Source organism: Lepidochelys olivacea (assembly GCF_965140295.1).
Source record: "Lepidochelys olivacea isolate rLepOli2 genome assembly, chromosome: 24".
Lineage (NCBI taxonomy): Eukaryota > Metazoa > Chordata > Testudines > Cheloniidae > Lepidochelys > Lepidochelys olivacea.
The window spans coordinates 998,700-1,016,911 of record NC_140434.1 but is presented as its reverse complement, the minus strand read 5'-3'; the positions used below and the strand labels follow the sequence as shown (position 1 = coordinate 1,016,911).

The 18,212-nt window shown below is 55.8% G+C and overlaps 1 protein-coding gene across 1 annotated transcript in view; it reads right to left on the bottom strand.

The window, feature by feature from the left end:
• KCNN3 (potassium calcium-activated channel subfamily N member 3) overlaps positions 1-18,212 on the bottom strand; it is an 81,101-nt gene that overhangs the window by 48,201 nt on the left and 14,688 nt on the right. Inside the window, exon 2 of the mRNA XM_084614093.1 lies at positions 15,692-15,787. Coding sequence (XP_084470219.1) covers positions 15,692-15,787 — 96 coding nt within the window. The remainder of the gene's footprint in view (positions 1-15,691; positions 15,788-18,212) is intronic.

Below are 18,212 nucleotides of genomic sequence, written 5' to 3'. Positions count from 1 at the left end.
ACATTAACTGCCAGAAGCCTGAGCAGCCAGCGATGGTCCTTGTCCACTGTTCTGGGGGCCGTTGCCAGCTTTCCCTGTAGTTAGCTTGCCTAACACTTTCCATCATAAAAGATTCTTATGTCCTTTTCTTTGAGAAGCTGTAACATCTTCATTGTTTGCAGCAGGCCTTTGAACTTCGGCAGGGACAAAGCCTTGACACTGGTGCCCTGCCTTTTGCTAGGGCCAGGCAACTCCATTCAGCTTAGGCAGAGTTATAAACTCTTTAAAAATTCACCATGATCCTTTTCTCACTTGCGTTCCTCAGGCAACGTTGGCAGCCTGCCAGAATAACACTGTCACGGAGTCCCTGGCGATGCTCTGGACCTGCTCCCTACAAAGCCAGGCAGGACTCTGGGGAAGTCTCCTTTCTGGGAGCAGCCTGTCTGCAGGACACACAGCTCACCCGGCTTCCACCTTCCTGGGTCTGACCTCGGAGCATTCAGCCTCCTCTGCCCCTCCGTGCGCTTCCCACAGCCAGTCTGCCCAGGCGGGGTCCTGGGGAAGCCAGAGGGTCCTGCCCCCCAACTCCACAGTCAGACGGGACTCTCAGCCAGCCAGTAATACAGAGGTTTATTAGATGACAGGGACATGGTCTAACACAGAGCTTGTAGGTGCAGAGAACAGGACCCCTCAGCCGGGTCCATTTTGAGGGGCAGTGAGCCACACAACCCCGTCTGCACTTCACTCCATGTCCCCAGCCAGACCCAAACTGACTCTCTCCAGCCCCTCCTCCTCTGGGCTTTGTCCCTTTCCCAGCCAGGAGGGCACCGGATTCCTTTGTTCTCCAACCCTTTAGCTCTCACCTTGCAGGGGGGAAGGGCCCAGGCCATCAGTTGCCAGGAGACAGGGTGTCAGCCATTCTCTGTGTCCAGACCCCTGCACACACCTGCCCTCTAGGGCTCTGCAATGATCATACCCCCTTACCCCACCCCCTAGATACTTAAGAACTGCCTAGGGGAAACTGAGGCACCCCCACAATATTCAGAGGAAACATTAAGAACAGTCCCACTTCGTCACAAACACTGACCACAAATGCTCTACAGAGCTGGGCCCACGCTGCAGCCAAAGCAACGGCAGCACCCATGGCACTTGGAACCTGGGGTGAAAAGAAGTTTGGGCAAGTCCCCGCCCTGCTCTCTGCCTCAATTTCCCTATCTGTAAAATGGGTTACCCATCTCCTGGGGAGCCATGATGCTTATGTGGCTAATGTGCATCCAACATAGGGAGAGGGGAAATTGTTGTGTTTGTTCCAAGTGTTAGTAATCGTATTAGGAGAAGCTGCCCACAATGAGCACCTCAGCTGGCCTTGGCCAATGCCTGCTCCTCGGGTAGCACAGAGCCCACACTGGATAAGAGATGCTCAGCACTGCCATTTATATATGCTACACATTGCACCCTACATTGTCAGGGGAGGGAAAGGGGGCCCTACTTTTCTCTCCCCCAAACGCCTCTGTTACAGGCCAGGTTCTGGATCAGCTGGCAGCCTGTTCTGCTCAAGAATGGATCGCTCGGACCTTAAGAGTGAGGTAATTGGTTCATTAGCATTCTCAGCCTGCAAGCCATTAGCTGAGAGCGAGAAACCCCAATCCCTGTAGGAGAGGACAAGCTCTCATCTTTGCTCTTGGAAATCAGTGCACATCTGCTTCCTGCACTGGGCATCCCTGCTTGGGGGCTGGGGGAGGGAGCAGCAGACAAGCTTCACCCCATGTGACCTAATAAAGTCAGACAGAACAGGCAGATAGCCTGCCTTGAGCTACCAGCCAGCCAGGATTCCCTGATGACACCGTCTCAAGAGATGCAGCATCAGGCCCCTCCATTCAGTGCTACTTCTTCCACAGAACTGGCTTGAATTTGGAAAAGAAATGGGTCCCTGCCTAGTTGGTTTTCAGACCCCCTAATAGAGAAGGGACGTGCCTATATCCCAGTCCTCAGCCAACCTGTGCCCATGCCCTGGAGGTTGTTTGGCTGAGGCCTGGCTCAGCCCCTCCCTCCCCATGTTGGAAAGGTGCACCCCCCCGGAACTGCTGACCCAGCCAGGCCAACGTTCAGCACTACCTTTTACCGGAGGTAGTGGGAGGTGAAGCAGCTTCATGTGACTAAACAGAACAAGCAGCTGTGGACAGCCTAATCTCCCCAGCAGCTGCCTTCAGCCTTAAAGCTGCCCCCCCCCCACCCCCTTCTGCTCTGCTCAGAGAAGTCCAACAACAGAGAGCAAGAGCGCGACATGGTCCTCTCATCTGCACCACCAGGTCTGCACTGAGGGCACGGAGATCACGCTGATGGCAAGAGGGGAGGCAGAGACGGTCTCACCCCAGCTCTCTGCAGGACCTGGCCCACATGGCTAGGGCCTCTCACTGTTACTGGAACGTCAGTAACACTTGACGTCAGCCTCTCCTAAGGAAAGGCCAGGTTCCCTTGTCTGTAAAGGTCACAGGCACCAGGCCAACTCTCCTGATGGAAGGGAGGGATTCCATCGGATACAAACTGCAAGGGAGCCAGCACGGAGCCTTGGAGAAGGTCCAGTCTCTCAGGAAGCAACCTGCAGCACCCACAGCCAGTATCCTCATCTGCTCCCCCTGCTCTGAGCCCCTCACAAGCGACAGGCTCAGTCCGACACAGGAGACAGGGAAACCCTCACCCCTTGGCCTTGCCTGTTCTTTTCCTCACGCCCAGTGGTGGTGGCTGGGTGCTGTGGTGGTGGGAGACGCTCACTGCTCAGGAAGCCGCTCACCCTCATTTTGTTAACTTCATAGGAGTGGAGCAGCAAACGGCCCTGAAACCAGAGTCAAGTACTCCCAAGTTCCCTAACGTGTCTCTGAGCCCACCCTATCCATGCCTGCGGGCAACTCAGCTACAGGCAGGTCACCCATGGGCTGGAGGAGGGGCTCCAAATCTTTCTCAGAGAATAATCATCTGTCCTCGTTCATCTCCTCCCATTAGGTGTTCGTTCAGGCTTAAGCTCCCCTTCCTCCCCCAGCTGTCTTGTATCCCAAAGCTGACTTAAAGGGTACAAGAAAAATTCAGCCTCTGATTGGCTGCAGCTGGAGCCTTCCTCACAGTGTTCCGCTGAGGGATTCCAGGCGAGCGCTGGTGCACGGCCCTGGGCTCCTGCAGTTCGTCTCTGGCTGCTAGGCCCTTCCTGGGGGTGGCGGTCAGTGGTGCTGAACCAAGCCGCAGGGCCTGAGCTGGGCTCCCCTAACCCTGTTATACAAGCTGACAGGGCAGGGGCTCAATTCAATCCCCCGGCCTCTCGAGAGAGAGGGAGCACTTGATCCGGTGTCTGGCTGTGGGTGCCTCACTGAAGCCACCTTCACCCCCAGTCTGGCTGTGGGTGCACAGACAGGCAAAGCCCATGGCACCAGGGGAGCCGAGCCCCAGGACAGAAGAGGCCTGAGAGCATAGGTGTGCTGCCCCCCAACTGGCTAGAGCCCCCATGGTGGGCAGGGTGCAACAGACCCTTCAGGGCCAGGTAAGCACTCGGCAGTCACGCTATCAGCAGGTCCAGTGGCTGCATGTGCACTGAGGCCTTGTCATGGCTACAGGAGCTGGCCCATCCCTACAATGCTGGATGTGGCACAGGCCCCCTGGATGGTGTAAATCAGTATAACCATCAAAGCCAATGAAGCGCCACCCATTTACACCCGCTGAAAATCTGGCCCAGACACTCCCCGTAGCTCTGAAGACATCCTCACCGGGAACGTGAGCTAAGCCCTCGTGGCTCGGCTACCTACCAATTCAGAGTTTATCTACCAGGACCCTCCCCACACATGGTTACAGGGTGGCAGCTCTGTGCTTCTCCAGCCGGTGAGAGCCCATCTTGTCTCCATTGTGCAGTCCTCACCCAGTAGGACAGTAGTGTCAGTCTGTGAGGGGGAGCAGGAATGTCTCAGCAACAGCCCCACCCACATTCTCATTCTAACTGGGCCTTAGAGCTTTCCACTGCCCAGTTCCACCAGGGTCAGGTGCTTCCTTCCCTCTCATTTCCCACAGTGCCAGCGCTTCCTCCCCCCCCCGCCCCTCCCTCAGAATGGCCCTGTCTTTACTGACAGCTACCAGACACAGACAAATGAGGCTCTCTCAAGCAATCACACACGGGAGCAGCATGCCCAGCAGCCGCTCTGCAAATGGATATGGACAGCTCAGTCCAAACCGACCGGGCTAGGGGAGTGCTGTAATATATCACGCCTGGCCTCACACACGCAAACCGACTGACCAACAGTTGGGGCTGGAAGGGGGGCAGCCCATTCAGCACCATCCTGCTAGAGTGCAACTCCCAGTCATCTGTCCCCCACTGCTGGGGGCACTGCCCCCGGGCAGAGCCGGGGAGGGGCGACCGTGGCTTAACCCCAGGCCCTGGAACGCTCTGCAGGCTCCTGGCAGGATCTGCTTTCACCAGGATAGCCAAGGCCCTCAGGTGTCGTATTTGCATTACAACGGTGGCACTAGGCTGTAGCTGAGCTCAGGGCCCCAGAGTGCTCAGTGCTGTATGTACACACAGCGAGAGAGACCCTGCCCCAGGAGCTCACAGTTTGAATACACAAGACAGAGGGTAAGAGAAAGTAAATGTGATGGCTGCCATTCTACATCTGGGAGATCAAGGACAGTCCAGATTAAGACTAGGATGTGCATAGAGGGTTGAAAGTTGCAGCCTAAGGGCCTGGGCCAGTGTCACAGGAGGCTGCACCAGAGCCAGGAGCTGAACCCAGCTCTGCCCACGCCAGTCTAGTGCTGTATTCACAAGCCCCTTCTCTTTCCCCTTGGGCTGCCATGCCATCGGCCTTGTAGCTTCAGAGAGTATAACGACCATTAGATCATCTAGTCTGACCTCCTGCATAAGCCACTTACAGATGTTTGCTAACTGTGCAGCATTCCAAACTGCCTGGACTGCCAATTAATCCTCCAGCCCTGTCCCACTTCAACTAAGCTGGAAACTCCCTGCTGGGAGCCAGCGACCTGACCTGCAGCAGTGAAGGGGTTAAAGTTACTCACCCTGGAGAGGGGAAAAGTCCAAACTGACTCCTGGGGCAGGGAGTGGAGAATTGCTTACTAAAATAAAGAGGCAGCTCATACAGTTTACCATGGGTCACGGCCTCACAGCAAAATAAGACGGTATTATTCGTACAGCGAAACCATCACCGAGAAGAGGGAAGCTGGTGGGAGCGAGAAAGCTGAGTGTGGGAGGAGACAGGCATGGAGAGACAATAATGTAGGCAGGGAGGGAGTCCCTCCAGCTGGCAGGGTGGAGGGGCAGTTGGGGATGCATTGAGTCTCTGACAGTCCAGGACGGAGTCCTCTTTGTACATAACACTTTTTACAGAATGCATCAGCAATCGACATAAATCATAATGAATGATAACAGGGTGTGTACCAAGCTGGTGGTGTTTGCATGAGGCCCCACCCTAGTGGCAGGTGCTGGGCAAGGGTTAAGTGCAGTCTGCTGATTCCCTGATGTAAGGGGAGGTGACAAGAGGAGATTTGGGAGTAGCACATTAAAGAGAGAGGATCTAGGGTGTGGGCTGGGCAGTCCAAAGGGAGGATCTTCAGGAGCAGCTAGGCCTCGGAGAAGGTCTGAGCTGAGGTTTATGGTACGATTCAGTTTTTTACTAGTGACTAACCACCAGGAAGGGGGGTTGTTTTGGACCCTACACTATGTCCTGATTTTGTTTCAGAGCCAACAGGAGAGGCACTGATTCACATCATCATCCCACAGATTTGTAATTTCCAAGCCAAGCTCTAAGATTTGTAGTATGGTGCGATCCATCCTGGGCAGGCCAAGCAGGGATCCCAGGCTCTTCCGAGATGATCGTATGCCCCTGAAAGGAAGAACTGCTAGATGGGGATGTGAGGAGAGGCACGTTCCAGACAAATGACCTTAATCAGAGAGAAAAGCAGGGGCCCTTGGATTAGCATCCACAGGAAGCTTTCGGGAGGAACATCCCTCCTGTAACTCCATGTGCCACTGGTATTTGCATTAATCTCCTTAAGCTGTTGCCACAACTCCCTCATGGTCCACTTTGCTAAGGCAATGTCCTTTGTACCCTTGCAGCACAGAGAACTTTTTACCATGTTCTGCACACTAGCCCAACCTTTCCAGTTGCCTGGCATCTCCTGATGGGTGCACCTCAGGCAGGCACGCCCAGGAATCCAGCTGCAAAGCACTGATTGAGTGGCACTCACTGCCCATCAAACTCGCTCTGTGCTGAAGTGCATGAAGCAGGATCCGAAGAGGCCCCAGCAGCTGTCGGGGCTGCAGATGCAATTATCAGTGTCCCCAGTGAAAGGCAAGGCCGGGTGCCTGGGGAGGTCTTAGCAGCTGGGCCCAGGTATGAGTGTCAGTCGAGTGCGAGCAAATGGGTAGGAACGGGCAGCCCAGGGCAGATTTGAGTCTGTGAACGCAGCCTGAGCTCCTGGCTTGGACCAGGTTGCAAAGCTGGGGACTGAGGACCACGGAGAAACAATGCCCAAGGCAGAGGGGTGGTAGTTATCCAGCCTGCTTGCATCCCCACAGTGATGGGGAGAGAGCTGCAGGCCCTCTCCCAGAGCACCTCCACTGGCCAGGTCTGGTGGATCAGCAGTGCTTCAGCAGGGCTCAGGGATGGGTTGGCAGGAGCCCAGCGCTGGGCTCTCTGGAACATCGGGCCCCAGCCTCACACAGGGCCTGGGCCTGCTCCTGCTCCCACAGAAATCAGTGGCAAAGCTGCTGGTGGTTGCAATGGGAGCAGGTCTATGTCTGTTCTCACACAGATTGTGAGTGAGCATACAGCTCACATGGGGGCAGCCAGAAGATTTCTCCGTGCTGGGCTTCATGCTTCCAGATAGTGACAGACTCCCTTTCAGAGCTTGGCTCCAGCACAGCATCCCATTCCAAGCAGGAGCAGCCATCATCCCCGGTCAGACTCGCCCAGGCTAGGGGCTGCTGGTCGCTCAGTGGAAGAGAACTGCCACCTGGGCAGGGCAGCCCCATAAATTGCCCCACGTATGTCATTAAAGCCAGACCATGAGAAATGAAACCAGGAGCCTGAGCAGCTGTTTTTTATCTGGTTTTCTTGCCAGTTGAGCCTATAAATCCTCAGGAGGAAGACATCTCGGCCTTGCCCCTCCTGCATCAGGTCAAGGTAACTGCAATTCAGCTGCAGACGCTAGGGAGAGCGAGAGAAGTTTCCGGTGCTGTCCGGCATGCCAGGCACCGTGGGACAGCATGAATGTAACTGGGATAAGCCCAAGGTAATGGACAACGGTGGGAGTAGAGCGGACTCCCCAGGCATCACACAGGGCTCTGATGAAGCAGGATCTTCGGAGCAGATACACTGTGGCCACAGGCCTGTGCTCTCCGTTATCCCAGGGAACAAAAGTCCCACTCAGCGAAAGCATTCAGCCCCCCTCAACACCAGAAGAGCCAGGGCGAACCATGGAAGGGCAGGGCATTTAGCACTATTCAGTGTTGCAGCACGGCAGCCTGAGGTCTCCCCCTCGCCTGGTCGCATAGACCGCCAGCGGCTGGAGCAGACTGGACAGTGCATGGCCCAGCGTGCCCAGTGACACAGGCTAAGAGCGGGAAGAGCGATCAGAATGTCAACTGGACACCATTGCCATGAGGCAGGAACGTTCTTCCATCTGCAGCCTTGCACCTTTGGGGCCTGTAACTGCTGATGCTTTCGGTGCTTTCTCCTGAACATCTCCTGTTGGATGCTGCAGGCAGGATACAGGTTCCATGGGCCAATAGTGTAAAGTCGCTAACCTGACATCAGAGTCAGGCCCAATTCCAGGCAGCTTGACCTGCCCCTGTGAGAAGCCCCCTGAGCTGTTAAACCCTGGGACTCAGCTCCGGCATTGCTCCAGCACTGCCCAGGGGCTAAGGCGTAGGAACTAGCCTATTGCTATGGCGCTGCTAACAGCTCTTGCTTGTTCCACCCATTTGTGACGAAGTGGGACTGTTCTTATGTGTCCTCCGAATACTGTAGGGGTGCCTCAGTTTCCCCTATGCATTTCTTAAGTCTCTAGGTGGTGGGATAAGGGGGTGTAATTATGGCAGAGCAAAGGGCCAATGTACATAAATGGCCGACACTCTGTCTCCTGGCAACTGATGGCCTGGGCCCCTCCCCCCTGCAAGGTGAGAGCTAAAGGGTTGGAGAACAAAGGAATCGGGTGACCTCCTGGCCCGGGAAAGGGACAAAGCCCAGAGGAGGAGGGGCTGGAGGGGGAGTCAGTTTGGGGCTGGCTGGGGACAAGGAGTGAAGTGCAGACGGGGTTGTCTGGCTCACTGCCCCGCAAAATGGACCTGGCTGAGGGGTCCTGTTCTCTGTACCTACAAGCTCTGTGTTAAGACCATGTTCCTGTCATCTAATAAACCTTCTGTTTTACTGGCTGGCTGAAAATCCTGTCTGACTGCGGAGTTGGGGTGCAGGGCCCTCTGGCTTCCCCGGGAGCCCTGCCTAGGCAGACTCGCTGTGGGAAGCGCATGGAGGGGCAGAGGACGCTGAATGCTCCGAGGTCAGACCCAGGAAGGTGGAAGCCGTGTGAGCTTTTTGCCCTGCAGACAGGCTGCTCCCAGAGAGGAGACCTCAGCAGAGTCCTGACTGGCTTCGTAGGGAGCAGTTCCAGAGCATTGCCCACCCGGGGACTCCGTGACACCATTGCAACAGGGAACTTCCACCGGCCTGGGCTCCAGCCTTCGGGAATGCCTCAAAGCCATGACTCCGCTTAGGGAGCTGATCTGCCCAGCCAAACCATAGGCTCTCCGAAGGAAAGTGCCACCAGTCTGCTGCCTGGGGCACTGAGAACAAGACCCACGCAAAGCCCTCTACACTGGAAAGGAGACTGACAACTCTGAGGCAGCCTGGGATGGCATCTCTCGGCAGGAACAAGGTGGATACGACTTTGCATGGAGCTCAAGCTTTTCGTCTTCAAAGTGCTGCAAGAACATTCCTGCTCCCCAGCCCAGGGGAGGGCAAGAGGGGTAATCCCCATTTTCCAGCAGGCACAATGGACCCAGAGTCGACAAAGGCACCACAGTGAGTCTCTGCCAGAGCTAGGAGGCGGACGATTAATTCTGTTTGTTAGCTGGAAGTCCATTGTGCCAGGCACTATACAAACACAGAACAGTCCACAGGCATTACATTAGAACTCTGAAGGGCTTGGCTCCTAGACCCAGACTTTATCCACCAAATCACACCGTCTTATCTGCATCCAAGTCCCAAACCTCATACTGAACTTCCTGACTGCAGATCCAGGCTGACGTGAGCAAAGACCAACACTGAAACCCAGGCTTCCAGCTGGAAAGCCTTTCCTGAGGGAGGAAAAAAATCCTCCATCTGGAAAGCAATTGCCAAGCGCCCTGCGGAGAGACCAGCAAGGGGCAGCCTCTCTCTGCTCTGGTGCATGGGCAAAACTTTTCTCAGCCCTGTAGCGGCTCGTGCCATCCTGCTAGGGTTCTCAAGGCAGCATCACTATTGAAGCACCAGCCCATTGCAAAGGGACTGGGAAACGCGGGGGGCTGAGCCTTTCAAGAACACTTAGGGGATGTGGTACCGTTCATGTGAATTTGGGCAGCTTGGGGACTCAGCCTCAATGGATGGGACTAAATCAATTCCTGTCAGTTATTAGTAAAATGTACAGGCAGCTAGAGACCAGCGTGACATCTCAATTCAGCTCTCACACCTAGAAGTTAATGCTCAGAAAACACGTCCTAACTCCATCTGGCTCTTTACTCAGCCTAAATTTGCTGTATGTTTGGGAAACTGAAGATACTCTGTTCCTCTTTGAGGCTAGGACTGGCTGGGAGCTGTTCAGAGAGGATTTTTTGCATTTTGCTGCACAGCAAGGAAAGAAATTGCTTCCTTGTAGTGGCAGATTTTACACTCCAGACAGGAACATTTGTCACTTAGGTTTACATGTTCTTGTTTGTGGCTGATCGGAAGACACTGACTGGGGAAATTCAGAGATTCCAAGACTAGATGAGACCATTGTGATCATCTTGTCTGACCTCCAGAACTTCCCAGCCCAGAGCCCTGCCCCCAAGTGAACCCTAGAGCAGAGCTGATAGAAAACCAGCCACTCCTCATTTAAAAGTTGGCAGTGATGGAGAACACAGCACTACCCTGGGTCAGTTGTTCCAATGGTTAATTCCCCTCAGTTAAATATTTACACTTGATTTTCAGTCTGAATTTGTCTAGCTTCAACTCCCAGCCATTGGCTCTGGTTAGACCTTCCTCTGCTAGATGGACAAGCCCCTGATCTAATATTTGTTCCCAGGTAGATCTTCAGATGGGGATCAAGCCACCCCTGAACCAGCTCTTTGTTCAGCTAAGTACATCAACTCAGAGAGCTTAATCAGTACAACTGACCAACCAGCCAAACCGCATGCTTTTCCGCTGCTGGCTGGACCTGTAAGGACCCAGCACCCGCAGGAGAGAGTTACAAGGAGATGGACAAGGATTGCAGTTGGTGCTTCTGGTGCATTAGCTACTAGTGCTTGGAACATGGCCCTCAGCTGCACGCAGGGATCCAGGCTTGCTCCCCTGCCCTTCAAGCCCCATATCCAAGCCCTGGTCACGACGGACTTACAGCAGTGACAGACATTGAGCAGGAAAGTCCGTATGCTGGCAGAGTGTTTTATTACAGGAGTCAGCTGCTAGGTCAGGCGTGGATTTCCTCCAGGTGCTCTTTGTGGAAGATCTTTTCCCCTGGCCCCTCTCTGCTGTTCCTACAGGTTGTTCTGACCCCTCAGTAGCAGAGATTCTTTTCCCCTCACAGCTTCTCCACTCCATGCTGTGGAGGACAAGCACCGTCTCTGGCTTCCTGCTTCTCCTCTCCGAGTGCCACACAAAGCACACATTGCTGCAGACGGAACTTGGATTGGTCTTGCTGGGGCTGTTCTCGTTGGGTTGCTTTACGTTTATGACTAACCCCACTGAAAGTTGCTGAGTCTTTGCTGGGCAAATATGACAATGCCACCTGGAGATGCTAAGGCCAAAGATAGGCGTGTGGGTGCCAAACATTAGGCTCTTGAATCCAAGGCCTTGATTCAGAAATCAATGGGAATTTTGCCTTTGCTTTCAATCAGAGGTAGATCAGACCTGTGAAGCCCTGTGCCCAGCTCAAGGGGTGGACTTTGGGAACCTCTCATCAGAGAGGACAAGCAGGCATAGGGTGAAGCTTGCATTGACAAAGCAGCCTCGGGGGAGATTATTTCTGCAAAGGCCAGAGCTCTCCCAAATATTTACTTTGAAATGTTCAGCTAGAGGAAAGGTCAGCAACCGCTCATTTGCCAGTCCCTCTGGTGGAGTCACAGGTCAATCTGTGCATTGCCCAGACACCGACTACTGCCAGAGCCCGAGGGGACCCTGGGCGTTTTTCATGACAGTACAACGTGGGTTCTTGAGAGTGCCGCAAAAAATCAAGCGTCTTATCTAGCCTCAGCTAGAAGTGGCCAAACACGCGGCCTGTGCAGTGAGGAAAACAAACTGTTCCCTCAGGGCAGCAGCTTTTACACTTCGTGACAAATGTTGCACCTATCAGGAGTTCTCGGTGTGCTTGGCAGTGGGTGATTGCAAAGCTGGTATGGGGGGGAAGAGACGCAAAACTGCCAACTGGACCAGTTCTCATACTAAAGGATCTGACAAGCCGCATTGGAGGCCTAGGAACTGGGCAGCGCCTCTGACTGCCGCGGGCCTGGGACATGGAGCAGCATTGATGGTCCCCCACAGAGAAGCTCCCTGTGACATGCAGCCTGAGGAAGGGCTAGCCCAGGTGATTGGCACCTGGTCTGAGTGCCCAGGTTAGCTCAGTTTGGGTGTGAGCAGCCACTCTGCAAAGCTGTACCAAGTCACCCTGTGCCCTCTGGTGCTGCACTCCCCCAGCTCTGGCGCTAGGACTTCTGGGGGCATCTCCCATGGGGTTTTGAGCAGCTCTGATTTTCCTGGTGAATTGTGGGAGAGCTTGTCTGTCCCTGCACACACAGGGGGGAAACGTGGGAAGGCACTGGAGGACTATCATCTTCACTGCAAGGCGGGAGAGTCCCTAGCCAGAACGCAGGCTTCCTCTCACATCCCCAGGAGGGCCAGCTAGCTCAGGCTGTGAGCAGCCTGTGAGACCCACAGCTGCTCTTCAGTGGTTCCATTGCCCTTCTGACCATTTGCTTTTGGAGCCCTGGGGATGTGGTTCTCCCCACACAGAGCATTGCAGACTGCCAGCCCCTCTCGCAAGTAGCTGTGCTGCTGGCTCTTCCCCCTGGATTGGCCCCAGAACAACCCCCTTGGCTCCCTCTGAAGAGATTGCTTCCAGCTGCACTCAGGGGCAAAATCTTAAACAATAGCACTTAGAGAGGGAGAAATTAAGCTCTAGAGATGAGGGAGGGAGGGAGGGAAGGGAAGTGCAAGGACTGCTGATGCTCCCAGTGCAGGAGGCCTGAGTTGGCACCACCTCTATTAGACACTCATGGGCTTCTGCCACTGGCAAAGGTACATAACACTACAAATAAAAATCAGGGATCTGCAGCGCCTGGGTCAGTCTGTACGTTGGTGTGGATGGACCTCTGGTCCCACCCGGTCTGCAATCTCTAGGTTCCCGAGGCCGGAGCAAGGGGAGCTTGGTCCCTCTGTGTGGGAAGGCTCCATTTACAAAGGGTTAATAAGTGATGAAGAGATGCTACCGACAGGAGCTGCAGTGCTGGAAATGGGGACAAGCCAATCAGTAGCAGGAGCACCCGAGGGCTCTCAGCAGCCCGGTGGCCTGTGGGATTCTAGAGCAATGCACAAGACCTGATTAGCCAGTTACCAGCCTGTGCAAACTCTAGGAACGGACCCTTCATACAAAGCACAACCAGAAATTCACCTGCACACAGAGGGTTTTGTTCCACAGAAATTGGGGCCGAGCTGCAGGCTCCTGGCTCAGGCTTGGATCTATTCCCAGTGCCCCTCTTCACTTTTCCATTTGGCTCCCATCCTCTCCCATCAGACATAAAGTGCCTCCTTGCTGCAGAAGGGGCTTTTCTGCTCTCCTAGGAGCTGCCTTGGTTAGGCTATGACCTGACTGTGCTGAACACGGCCAAGTCTTCCGTGAAGAAACATAAAAATGACACCCCAAGCCCAGGAGAACCCCATCACCAATGCACAGTGTGGGCTTTGTGGCTGCTGAATCCTGAAACCATAGCACAAGAGGCAACACTAGAGAAGGGGGGTAAAGTTAACACTGGTAACCGCAGGCAGCATGGCCTGGGGGAGGAACAGCGTTCGAGCCAGGAAGCAGAACTCTGCCAAACACTGGGGGTTGAAACGGGTAGTTCTCTTCCATACCAAGATCAGCCGCTTTGGACTGGCCAGCTCGTCAGGGCTAAACTGGGCTTCAGGGGACTGGTGGAGGTTTGGAGCCTGCTGGGACAGACTGTGGATGAGGACGTTGGTTTGCTCCCAATCTCTGTCCCCCACTGTCTAGGGCTAGTGTGTGTTGAGGCTCCCCTGTGAAAGAGGAGGAGCATCGTGGTAGGCAGGGAGCCCCACAGTAGGCCCTTCCAGGTACCAAACATGGCCCCAAGAACATCTCCCTTTTGGGCAGAGCCCCGCTCAGCACAAACGCGACTAGGCGATGGATGAACTCTTCCCTCACCCAGCCCCAGTTTAGCACCCATCCCCTGGGAGCAAGCGGCTTTCCCACCCAGGCTCCTGGACAACGCTCAAATGCAGTGTGTGATCAGACCTTCCTGGATATGGTTTTATCAACAAAGAAATCCACATCAATGTAACATAGCTCACCTCAGAACTTCTCCCCAGGCATGGCTGTTCCTCCGTCAGGTCTGCTCAGCCCACCCCCTAGATCTTCCTTCACCAGATGCTGTAATGAGCCCCTGCTAGTCAGCAGTGCCCACTTATTCCTGCTCCAGCAGGCCCTGCTGATGGGGGGGAGGGGATATTGCCTGCCTGTTCAGACCCTCACATAGCACATGTGGCAGCATCCCTGCTGGTGAGGCTGAGGCACAAAGGGGAAGCTACTCTCAGGCAGGAGCAGCCTGTGCCCTGCAGCATGGAGGAAGTGCTCGGATCCATGCTGACTGGAACAGCAGCGCTGCCCTGTTTCCCCAGCAAAGCGCTGCTCTGGAGCGGGCAGGTACTAACTCCCTAAGAAACATGTCTCAAAACACAGCAGCCCACGTACAGGTTTCAGCGTCGGGCCTCTGGGGCTGCTCCAGGGAACAAGCAGGCACCAATCTAACTCCCGGCTGTGGTTGGGCACGGGGTTCCAGCATGGGGGAAGGGAGCTACTCTCTCATGGTTCCCACTGGATCAGGCATTAGGCACCTGCATCCCCAGGGCTGCTCCCACTTACGCACCAGTACCAGGTCAGTACCAGCCAGGGAGGCACCAAGGTGGATTGAAGCCTCTTGCTGCCCTCTCCCCTGCTGGGTACAGCACAGGATCCAGCCCTGCCCCTTCCCTAACGGCCATATGGTGCTTTGAAGTCCAGGCTGGCCACGTAGAACGGAGGCTCCCCATCTCACGGCCTGTGCAGACGCATTCTCTGCCCCCGAGGCTCACGGTTACTCCATTCAGAGTTAGCCTGAGCCCCCTGCAAGGCGTGAGACCAGCTCAGGTAGAAGTTAAGCCTGGCAAGGAATCAGGCGCAGGTCAGTGGAACTCGGACCCCGGCTCTCCCCTGCACAGGGGTCCCTCACCTTCCTGCAGCACCGTATGTGATACCGCAGCCAGCCTGGAGGAAAGGCTGAGAGCAGGGCGGGCCCAGCCACTTGCTGCTGGACAGCTCCCAGCTAGAGCAGCCTTGGCATCCCCCTGCATCAAACAGCAGAGAATACAATCACTCTCCCGGGAAGCTTGGTGGGAAGGACCATTAAACCAGAGCAGCTGAGGCAGAAGGTGGCTTCCCAGCCCCTCCACTAGCAAAGCTCCCTCCCAGCCCAGCCGACCCATGGCCTGGCCCCCAGTACAGGAAGTTTGCTTTTCCAATCACCTCTCTTCACACACACATTTTCCCCTGCAGGCGGTCACACAGCGAGCCAATGGCTGGGCCAACCAGGGAACCAGCAGTTGGCCCTCTCAGTTCAATGAGGCCAGCCATGTGGCCAGACATGTGAACCCCCCACTCCAGGCACTGCGGTATGAAACCTGCTGCACGCGGAGATTGGGACCATGAACCCTGCTGCTCCTGCTCAAAGATCATGCCGCTCTTGGATTCCAGGGCAAAGAGCTGCTTTCCATGGCCTCTACCTCCCACAGAGCAGCAGCAGGGCTCCTGACAGGCTGTGAAGGCTGGAGCAGGGAGTCGCCGCTCCAGAGGCCGTGGGCTAGTGCAGCTTGTGTAGCATCCAGACAGGCTGCAGGTGTCCTCTGGGAATGAGCCAGCATGGCTGGCTGAGTTTCTTCGGAGACCCTGGCCCTTCCCGTCTTGGCACTGAGCAGCTGCAGGAGGGGGCCTGCACTGCACTCTCAAACGAGGCTCAGGGTGGCAATCTCTGCAGCATCCCTGTCACCCGTGTCCAGCACAGATGGTGCAAATCCACTCCAAGGGGGACATTCAGCATTATGTCCCCCAACACACACACGCGGCTTCATCACCACCACGAATGCAGACATGCCTTGAAGGGTGCCTGGTTCTCCCCAGGATTCTCCCCTCTGGAGGAGCTCCCGCCCCAAGGGGGACCTACCTGCACTTCCCGTGTGTGGTAGGCAATGATCAAGCCCAGCAGGATGACGGTGGACAGGCTGATAAGGCATTTCAGGGCCAGAGAAAACATGGACTCCTGTAGGACAAGGAAGGAGAAAGCATTAGAGGAGTGAGGGCCAGGAAGGGATCACCCCATCCCCACCGAGACATAACGGGAACTGGGTCCATAGGCCAGGGCAGACGGGAATGCACGGGCCTTGGAGGCATTCTGCTTTCTCCATCGTTACAGGGGAAACTGCGGACACATGGATCACCACAGAGCAAGGTGTGAGGTGGAGGCATCTGCCCACCCCACCCCTGTTCCTGAGCCCGGAAGCTCAGCATGTGCTCTACCTACCCCTGCAACCCACTGCAGGCAGCTTCCCAGAGATGCCTGCTGTCTGGCCCCACCCCACAGCCTCAGCCAGGACTCTGTACAGCTCCTCCAAGCGTGCCGGCACAACCACCCCCCGTCTCCCATCTGGGGGTCACACTCCCACTCAGTGATGGGCCACCCAACTGAGAAGAGCAGGGAGCGGAGGCCGAGCACAGGGTGCTCCAGCTGAAAATACTAAACCATACCTGTGCCTCTGCATCCCCTTCCGCCCCAGGCCCTCCGAGTGCGTCACAAGCACTAATTCATCCTGCCCCCTTTTCTCAGGGCAAACTGAGGAACGATGGGGTAAGTGACTCACCCAGAGCCACATGGCAAGTCATCGACAGCTGGGAACAGATCCCAGGAGTCCTGATCCCCAGTGCCCTATTCTAGCCACTAGACAACACTGCCTCCGGGCCGCAGCGAGAACCTAAGACTGACCCTCCCTGCACCGACCACTAGATATTGCTCTTCAGAGAGCTGGCAGCCACAGGAGCTCGGCTCGTCTGCGCCCCTTAGCGCTGCGATAATGCCACGTTCCTTTGGGACAGTGCACGGCAGCCCAGCACCCAGCCCATCTGGCACCGTGGCAGGAGGGGTACAAGCGGCAGCCTGGGTGCAACTGGTGAGCTGGGCTGACAGCCCAGGAGCAGGATGGGGACTCTGCAGCCAGATTGGAGGTTCTCTGCAGGTAATGCGATGGGGGCTCAGAGCTGGGACAGGGCATTGGGGATGGCCCATCTGTCTCTCGCTGCACCAGCTTGACTCCACTCCCCAATGGTGCCCCTCGCCCTCAGACCGACCATTGCCCCACCCCACACAGCCACCCCCAGCTGCGGATTCACTCCTAATGGAGTTCAGGCAGCTCGTGCTGACAGCAGCCTGGTGCCTGGGGAACAGTCAATACTGTTTATATGTGAGCACTGGATGCAGCCTCACAAGTTACCGGCCCCCAGCTGTGTGTTTTACAGTGGGAAGTCTCAGGCTGTAATGACACAATCCATCAGCATGGAGGGATGCATCAAACCACCACTTATTGGCTTGTTTTTGCTGTTGCAATTGGGAGGAAAAAAAGATACAGCTCCGAGGCCCCCCAGGTTGAAGCCTCAGAGTGAGAATGACAAGGTGTGGGAACAGAGCGTCCTTGCATGAGCCTGAAGACAGTTCCCGTCTCATACATCCACCCAGCAGGGGCTGCTGGCGGAACTGCGGGTGCACAGGATACAAAGGTTAGTGCAAAGCTAGTGCAGTGGGTAGGACGCTGGCCTGGGGTCTAGTCCCTGGTCTACCAGAGGCCCTGGACAAGTCAGTCAGTTCTGTGACTCAGTTTCCAGACTGTAAAATGGGAACATCCCTTCCCTCCTGCACAGAGCTGTGAGGATAAAGGTGCTCACACATGACAACACTGCAGGCTGTACACCTACCAGCATGTGAATGCCCAAGCTCAGGGGTGAAAGGTGCTGACTCCATGCCCCCATGCTGGCAGGAAGGCCCAGGGAATAGGGGCCCAGTGTGTGGTTCCCCAATCCGGCTGAACAGACGGTGCCCCCAAGGTTAGCAGCTTCCTGAGGCCAAGGACCCAGCTGATCTCAGTCATACAAGCAACAGAATAGCGATAGTAGACTCACTCTCGTGCCTTCATCCAGGGATCTCAGCCCTGCTGCTTCAGGGCACAAACCAGCCTCTCACTGGGGGGTCAGGAGGGAACTCCCCTTGGGGCAGGTTACCCCATCACTGGCGGGGGGAGGAGGGGGGCGCCTTGCACCTTTGAAGCAGGTGGCACAGGCCAGTGAGATGGGAACTGCCCAGCCCAGCACCCCCTGTCCCTAGTGTCTCAAAGCCCCACCCCCTAGTGGGAGGGAAGTACTATCGATCCCTGCTTTACAGCTGGGCCAGCACCCCACCTGGCTATGGAGCCTGACCTCGGGCAGCCCACGCAGCAGCTGCTGCTACACACCAGGCCCACCATCCAGGCTAGTGGCACAGTGGCCTCCCATCAGCCACACACTGCTGTATCCCAGAACTGAGGCCCAGGGGACCAAGGAGACTTACAGAACAGGAATCTGACCCAGGTTCCTCAGGGCCACCACCGAAAGCCCAGCCATGCCTCTGCATGCCAGAAAGCAGGCCAGGCTATGTGAGCAGC